The 9,336-nt window shown below is 36.3% G+C and overlaps 1 protein-coding gene across 1 annotated transcript in view; it reads left to right on the forward strand.

The window, feature by feature from the left end:
- Positions 1-9,336, forward strand: part of LOC106874566 (ligand of Numb protein X 2) — a 65,102-nt gene that overhangs the window by 29,114 nt on the left and 26,652 nt on the right. Inside the window, exon 3 of the mRNA XM_052971989.1 lies at positions 3,939-4,031. Within this exon, the coding sequence (XP_052827949.1) occupies positions 3,939-4,031 (93 nt within the window). The remainder of the gene's footprint in view (positions 1-3,938; positions 4,032-9,336) is intronic.

The following is a 9,336-nucleotide window of genomic DNA, read 5'->3' on the forward strand; positions in this document are numbered from 1 at the left end:
TCTTTATTGCACCTGAACATCTGCCACAAACAAAAACTAACTTGCTAGTTAACCTGCCTTTGATGTTGCTGCACCTCTTATGTGTCCATAGCTTGCACCGGGTACATCTTATAGAGTTACTACCTACTCCTTTTCTACATACTGAGCAGGGCCATCTACCTGAAGGGGTTTGTGTTTTATCTACCTTCCTACTTATTAGGATTTTGGTTTTAGCTAGGTTGACTCTAAGGCCCTTCAATTCTAGACCTTGCTTCCACACCTGAAACTTCTCCTCTAGTTCTGATAGTGACTCCGCAATTAGGGCAAGGTCATCAGCATAGAGGAGCTCCCAGGGGCAACCTGTCTTGAACTCCTCTTTTGTCTTTTCTTTGTTACTATTATCAGACTGCAGTCATGCTGGGGCACCACCTTGAAGGGTTTTTAGTTGAACAGATCAACCCCAGGACTTTTTCTTTTAAAGCCTAGTACTTATTCTATTGATCTCTTTTGCCAAACTGCTAAGTTACAGGGATGTAACCACACCAATGCTGGTTGTCAAGTGGTGATGGTGGGGACAAGGACAAACACAAAAACACACATACATACATACATATAACACACACACACACACACACACACATATTCCACGGGCTTCTTTCAGTTTTTATCTACCAAATCCACTCACAAGGCTTTGGTTGGCCTGACGCTATAGTAGAAGACACTTGCCTAAGGTACCATGCAGTGGGACTGAACCTGGAACCAAGTGAATTATTATCATCCACCTTGTGTAAGATCTCCTTTTTGTCAGTGGATGAGGCAACCTTCAACATGGCCTCATCTTACTAAAACAATGCTCTTAGAAATTGTGGGTTCTCTGAGCAGATCCATTATGTAGACAATAAAAATAAACCCAGGAGATTTCACAGAATTCAGACTAGAAAGGATTTGTGGTTCAGTTCAACATTTATTATGAATGTTAGGGCTAATATACCCAGGGAACTCTTAAATTTAATATCTAGGCATGTTTCCAGGTAGCATAAGTATTAGAGAATATTTGACTGAAGTATCCTAAAAGTTGTAAGCACTTTGTCTTGGTTAACCAACAGAATGTGAGAAGACTTGCTGAAGCTAATGGAAAAGAAAATAACCTTATATCTAATTGTACAAACCCTAAAAACTGCCTCTTAAATGGCGACTGGCTGACCAAAGAAGTTGTATATAGATATAAGGTTTAAGTTGATAATAGACTTGTATAAAAACTCACAGTGGAGTTAGAGAAAGCAGCTTCAAGATGAGGTTTTATCTGCACAAAATTTCTTCCAAATATCCAGAGTATTGGTCCTCAATGAATCTAGTCAAACATGTATGGCAATTGAAAGAAGCTGATTCAGTTCCTTTCAAAATGTTCTGGTCAGTCCTAGAAAAAGCAACACTATACAGACATGGGTTCTACTATTATTTCTTGAAATATTTGTTATGTTTCAGTGAGAAGTATTTTATGCTTTTTCAGTGTAAATCAGCTTTAAGCTGAAAATCTTATTTATTGAACAGACATTTTTCAAATCATAAATATATACATATAACCGTTTCTCCCTACTGCATATTGTTACTCTTTTTATTATTATTTGGATATGTTGGATGTGTTCTTATCTTATTATTGATTCCCTCTGACCATCCCATTTGATCCTTGTACAAATTTTTTTTTTACAGTTTTTACTTTATATGGCTTTCCATTGATCAAGTTATAAGTTATACATATGGTTTTGGCTCTAAACAGTTTTATGTTATTTTTCATACTGGAAATTATTGCACCAAGTTTGAATTTATTGATTTGTTTTTTCCATGTCCTTATTTACTTTTGAAGTCATAAGTCATCCGTTTTACTTTAAATCAATTTTTCTGCGTCTGTGTTTTACACACACACACACATAGGGCAAGATTTGAAAATTTTCGAGAAGTGATATTGCAAAATCATGTTAGCTTTGACTGGATATAGTTTGGCTTTATACTACAATGCGGAACTACAAGAACCGGTTTCCTTGTGAAGAACTGCAAAAAATGTTAATGTAAACTAAACATTTTGCCTTTGCATTTGTTGACCTTAGACTGCCAGCTGTATATTCTCTTTTCTCCTTCTTCTGACAGCTGTTTGGGCAGTGAGTGATGTGTGCAAAGTAAAGATCAATATTGAATACTGTGTATTTTGTATTCATTGACCAGAGCTGTTGTCTTCCTCTCAGTTCTCTCCAACTTGAGGGTTTCTATATGTTGATGGCCTGATTGTTGGTGAAGCATATATCAAAAGACCTTTGAAGAATTGTCACAAACCAAAAGTTATAGTCTCCAATCCAAAGTTTTAGCAGTTTATATGCATCATCATCATCATACGCCTGTTTTCCATGCTGGCATAGGTTGAATGGTTTGTCTAGAGCTGGCAAGTAGGAGAGCTGCACTAGGTTTCAGTCTGATTTGGCATGTTTCCTATGGCTGGATGCTTTTTATGTGGCACCTGCACAGGTGCTATTATGTATCACTGACACGGAAGCTTTTAATGTGATGCTAGCATGGGTGCTTTTTACATGGCACTCAAATATTTATTCATAACAGAACCACAAAATAGTTTGGGGGCTGCTACTTTTGTTGGTTAAAAGTGCAGCTGTTTTGGCATCAATGATTTGATGCTGACTTATTTGACATCAGATGTTTTAATGCTCCCCTTGTTCTCTCTCTCTTCCCTGCCCATTCCTCTTCCCTGCCCATTCCTCTCCCCTGCCCATTCCTCTCCCCTGCCCATTCCTCTCCCCTGCCCATTCCTCTCCCCTGTCCATTCCTCTCCCCTGCCCATTCCTCTCCCCTGCCCATTCCTCTCTCCCTCTCTTTCTCTGTTTATGTGTCTGATCATATTTCTCTTCATGTGTATAAGGAGAAGGAAAGTGTTCATGCCAATTGTGTTCAATTAATAACTTGTAATAGCTGTCTCTCTCTCTCTCTCTCTCTCTCTCTCTCCACCTCTCCCTCTCTCCATATGTATATTTCTACTCGTGTGCATATATGTGTTTCTCTCCAATACCAAATGTAATGTTGCTAAAACAGGTTGAATATCAAAAGACACCCATGCCAAATTGTCAGCATGTGCACTGTTCTTATTCTGATGCAAATGGCTGATGGTATGAAGCATGTGTAAGATATGGGCATTGAAGTTGGAAGAAAGTGAAGGAGAACAATCATTTGGATATGTGATGTTATTTTGCATGACAGCCAGAACACAAATGAACTTAAGAAGACTAAGGAAAATGTGTAAAGAAGTGATGTGATTAGATTATAGAACACTGGGCTTTACAGACAAGTTGAAACAAGATTAAAACAAGTAGAGACTGAGTTTTTACACTCATACAACTATGGAAAACTTATGTTAAAATAATACTAAAACAGAAGAAATATTTTTGTCCCTACTCACTTCTACACTTCTACTCACCTCATATCTTGAGGGACTGCCTGGACACCCCATCACCATGCTTCATTTCTTTGGAGATGCTACTGATTCATTTTCAGTCTCTCCTCTAAATCTGAGTAACAATGTAGTTCCTTACTCTGCTCCATCCCTTTCTCTCATACTTTAATCCCTCATCTCTTTGCATGAAGACCCCCACAATCTCTCTAGGGTGTTGTAGTCTTGTGGGCTGCATAGCAACCTCACTAGTGCCAGTGGCAAGAAACAAAGCACCCAGTTCACATTGTAAAATTGTTGGCATTAGGAAGAGCATCCAGCTGTAGAAACTGTACTGAAGCAGACATTGGAGCACAATGCAGTCCTGGGACCCATCAGACCGTTCAGCCCTTGCCAGCATGGAACATGGAAAATTAAATGATGATGATGATGTATTTTGGTGAAAATATTCTACTCACCTAATATATTTCATTATGTTTCATGTATAATTATTCTCATTTTTTTCTTTTAGATTGCTAGATAAATTATTGGTTGTTTGTCCCAATGTGGATTACTGTGAAGATGTATTGCCCCGCTCAGAACTTGAAGCTCATCTTTTGCACAGGTTAGTTTTTGGTTTTATGCATTTCATTTATATTCTTTTATTTTTCTATTTCCTCACATACAATTTATGTGCAGACATGGCCATGTGGTTTAGAAGTTCACTTTGCAACCACAAGGCTTCAGGTTCAGTCCCACAGCATGGCATCTTGGTCAAGTATCTTATTCTAAAGCCTTGAGTTAATCAGTACCTCCTCGTAAGTGAAATTTGTTGGACTGAAACTGTATGGAAGCCCACCATGTGTGTGTGTATATTTGTCCTCATGTCTCTTCACAATGATACCACTTGGGCAGCAGTACCATTTACCAATGTCTGTTGGTTTGCTATCAAGAACATCCAATCATAAAAAATTGCCTCAAAGTGTCTTATTCAACCCATGGTAAAAGTGGACATAAAAATGAAATAAAACAATTCTTTTATTCGATTTTAGTCATCAGTCTGTGGTTATACTCTACTAGGGGTACTGCTTTCAACGGTTTTATTCAATCGTATTTTACCACAGTATGTACTTGAGTCTGGTACATTATTTATTTTTATTTAGTAAAAGGCTCAGTTGTTTGCAATGTAAAGGAATGTAGCTTGGTATGCTAATTTAAAGGTCTGCCCAGAGATATAGCATAAGACTTCCACTAGGTGCCATGCAGAGAGACTGAACCCAAAACCATGTGGTCAGGAAGCAAAATTCATACCATACAGCCAATAGTATAAATGATTTAAGTTAGTGGTTCCCAGCGTGGCGCCAGTCTAATGATTGAAACAAGTAACAGAGGTAACAGAAGCCAAAATAATTAAAAAAAAAAAAAAAAAAGCTAACAGTGTTTATATCAAAATATTTAAAAGAAATAAATGCTTCATAACTATGTGGTTTTAAGTTCAAATTCACTATGCAATACCTTAGACAAATGCCTTCATTTAACTTTTATCTTTTGCTTGTTTCACTCATTAGATTACAACCATGCTGGGACACCACCTTGAAGAATTTTAGTCAGATAAATCGACACCAGTACTTATTTTCATCATTTTTTTAAAACCTGGTATTTACTCTATTGGTCGCTTTTGCCAAACCACTAAGTTACAGGGACATAAACACACCAACACTAGTTATCAAGTGGTGGTGGAGGACAAACATAGATGCAAAAACACACAAAGACCTCTCAGCTGAGGGAGGGAACTTAGGGAAGTGGCTGTGGTTAGAGTATAATATAGAGACAGGGATGGTTGTTTTACTACAGAGGGATGCTTGGTTACCTCAGTAGGATGGAAGAGGAAGATGGGGCGAGAGAATTAGAGAAAGATACAAAGACAGTCATAGTGAGAGAACGAGAAACAGATGGTATTGGAGATGTTCCATAAGAGTGTGAGGGGAGATGTTTAGAGATGGGAAAGACTTGACTGTAGACATCTCCCTCTATTCCTTCTGTACTATGTTTGCAATTAGCATTCCTCTCTGCAACAAATTGTTGAAGAAATTACTTTGGTTAATTTTGTTTATGTCATCTTCAAAATAGGAAAATACTTTACTTTTTGAGATATATTCCAAAACAGCTTTGGGATCATATTAGCAATATAGTCCTTCTGGTATATTCAGAAATTGATTTACTAAATATAGCATGCTTAGAAACGGGCTGTAATTATTTTTAGGTAGGAGTAGATTTCATGGAAGCTCTTGTAACATATTCGAACTACTTCTTTATTATGAGAAATAATGATGATGTTGATCATTATTTAACATTATGTTCCATGTTGGAATGGTTGGATGGTTGTTCTATTCTTAATTTTATTATTCATAAAATTTCTACAGGAATCCAAATTGATTTGATGGAAATCATGAAGCTGTACCTTCTATTTTCTTCGGAAAAAGGAATGGTTTTTGAACCAGTGATATGAGTAATGTGTTTAAAATGTTCAAGGCAAAGGGAAATCACAGAAGGATAGAATTACAAAGCAGAAAAAAGTTGTTTCCGTTATTTAGTGATGGTAGCAAATGACATTTAGGTAGGTTTTGGTGAGGATTAAGACAGGGTTTAGCAAATTCAGTTGGTGGGGTGAGATTTTGCAGTGGAAGAGAAAAGAAAAGAAAAAATGTAAATTAGTGGAAAGAAATGAAAAAAGAAGAAGAAAAAAAAAAGAAGCATTAACAGTAAGGGGAAGCGGGTTGAAAAATCACTTAAATAGATTTATCTGATTTGAGTGAAAGATTGTAGCGATTGAAGTTGACATGTATTTCAGATAGTCATATCATCATATGCTTGATCAAATTACTTAATTATCAATTAGCGATAAAATTATTTTGGAGTGGTTATAAGCTCTTATACAAACATATACTTCATTGATGAGTTATCAGTTTTCAACTGAAATTATCATCTCAAATGTCTCTAATTAACCAAAATACTAGGAGCAATATCAGGAAATTCTTAAAAAAGAAATACTACCATATATTTAAATTAAAGAGTAGGGAAGTGATACCTACCTAATTTGTTTTGAGCCAGGTTTTTAAGTGTTCAGGTGTGTAGCAGTATCTGGAGAATGGGAGTAGGATGTGGCTGTGATGCTACCTTTATGGGTATGTGTATGCATTTTGTGCAGGTCTGGGTAGGCTGTGTTAACAAGAGCTTAAAAAGTAAAAGTACTTAAAAAGTGTGTGGGAGGACTGTTCCTTATGATATGTTGAGTGGATTTGGCAAACGGAAACTGAAAGAAGCCTAATGTGTATATATAATAATAATAATGATAACTCTTTCTACTAAAGGTACAAGGCTTGAAATTTGTGGGAGGGGACTGATAGATTATATCGACTCCAATGTTTCACTGGTTCTTAATTTATCAACTCGAAAAGATGAAAAGTGAAGTGACCTCACCGGAATTTGAACTCAAAACAAGAAGACAGAAGAAATGCTGCTATGCATTTTGCTTGGCATGCTAACAATTCTGTCTGCTCACTGCCTTCGTATAATAATAATAATGATAATAATTATCGTGTATATATATATTTATATATATATATAATATATATATATTCTCTGTGCAGTGCTGTTGCACATCAGCAAATAGACTACACTATTTGCATATACACCACAAATCAGTGATCACAATTTGTTCCGAGGTAACTTGAGTACACAATGCTGTAAAGCAAGAGTTGTATTGAAGAAGCACATCATGCCACTGGTCAGGTTGTTTCAGCTGGATATCCTCACTGAGCTAGTGTGTTTGCTGAATGTAAAGTTATACATTGATTATGTAGTTGTTTTCAGGCATTTGTTAGTGAATTAATCCTTCCCAGTCCCACCAAACACAGACCATTGTCTTGCATAAATACTGTTCTGGCTTTGTTCAAGGTGTTTCTTGATTGTTGTGACTCAACCATTCTTTCTTCTGCTTCATATTGCCATAAGGATACCGTTTTTCTTTACTGGTAATAATGAGGTGAAAAAATCTGTGTTTATGAGTAACTCAGTGTTGAGTGAGCAAACTGGCTGCAATAAAGGAACATTGGAGCTTTCTCTTTCATCAGGAGCACGTGGTACTCATGTACTGAGTTTTTGGACCTTACCCATCAAATGAAGCTGGTGGATAATGGCATCATAGGAGCATCTCATCTGCTGGGCCAATTCCATAATGGATTGGTGTGGATCTTCATGGATGAGTTTGTTCAATCAATCCTCATTGAACTACACAGGTTGACCGGAACACACAGCCTGTGAATTTGTATCTGCCCCTACTTGAAGTATGAAAAACAGCACTTTTGCTGTACATCGCACAAATGTCTTGAGTAGCTTTGGCAGTTTTGGAACCTTGTTTGAAAGTTAACAGAAGCATGTGTCAAAAGTGCACCCTTTTTTTCTACTTGCTACTCCATTGTCATATGTTTCAAAAGAGGTAAAATTTATTCAAATTGTGAAAGCAGTGGAGGAAGAATAGAGCTACAACACATCCCCTGCCTTAAACCAGTATGATGAAGATATTTTTCCTGTTAATTCAAATAACATAGGAAAGAAATGATTGGATTTATCAGACAATCCAATACTTTGCTTGGAAACAGGTGAGGGTGGGCAACAGGAAGAACGTTTTGCTATTGAAAATCTGTCTCAATGAATTCCATCCAAACCATGAAGCATAGAAGCATACATATTAAAATGATGATGATACACACACACATGTACATATATAAAAACAACTTTTGTCATATATCTTCCCTATTTCTCTTTTTGCCAAAATGTTTTCTCTGCTGTGAAATAAATCTATATTATAATCCTGCTTGTTTGTTTGTTCTTTAGTTTGTTAAAGAGAGAAGGAGAGTTTGTGTGAGAGAAAGGGAGGGGAATTGCATGAGATAGCAGATACCTGTTTCCCACTAACCACACCGTCACTCATGTGGTTAGTTGAAGTCAGAGGTGAAGAGAAAGAGAGAAATGTTATCAATGTGAAGAGGGGATTAACTGGTTAAGAAGTTTGTTGAAGTAAGAAGTAGAGAGAAAGGGAGTGAGAGAAATATGAAATGTTTAGCAGAGGGAAATTTTAAAATCATATAATATATTACTGTGCCCGGAAGTGAGATAATTTAACAAAATAGCCGTGGATGTTATTTTTATTTAATTTGCAACGGAATTAAAATTAATCATGCAAATAAAAACATTGTGCATATTCTCTATATCATTTTGTTTACATTAATTGTATATAATGTAATGTAATTATGATAAGGTATTGCGTAATAAGGAATGTGCAATTAGATATTGATCTTGCAGTTTCGATAGAATTAAATACTAATGAATGATATGTGTATTGAGTATTGTATAGATTGTTATTGTATATCTTTTAAATCATTTATTGCACAGGCAACAATAAGATTTATATGCAATAAAAATGCAAATCATCCTTTCTTTCTTAAATAGCTCCTCTTTACTTTCATTCTGTGGAATTTCCACAGGTTCTGGTAGTAATATATAATTAATAAACCTTTAGACGCTTTGTACTGAGGAGATTCAGTCAAATCGAAATGACAGCTATATACAAATATTAAAGACTTTGTAGTTGAATTGAAAGGAAAACAAAAAAAAAAAAGAAAGAAATTGAATTAAATGCATAAAGGCTATATACTTTACATTTACTTCCTGTTGAAATATATATATATATATACATACATCTCTCGCTCTGTCTTTGTCTCTCTCTTTCTCTCTCTCCCTCCTTGTCTCTCTCTCCCTCCTTGTCTCTCTCTCCCTCCTTGTCTCTCTCACCCTCCTTGTCTCTCTCTCTCTCTCTCCCCTTGTCTCTCTCACCCTCCTTGTCTCTCTCACCCTCCTTGTCTCTCTCT

Source organism: Octopus bimaculoides, chromosome 11 (assembly GCF_001194135.2).
Source record: "Octopus bimaculoides isolate UCB-OBI-ISO-001 chromosome 11, ASM119413v2, whole genome shotgun sequence".
Taxonomy (NCBI): Eukaryota; Metazoa; Mollusca; class Cephalopoda; order Octopoda; family Octopodidae; genus Octopus; species Octopus bimaculoides.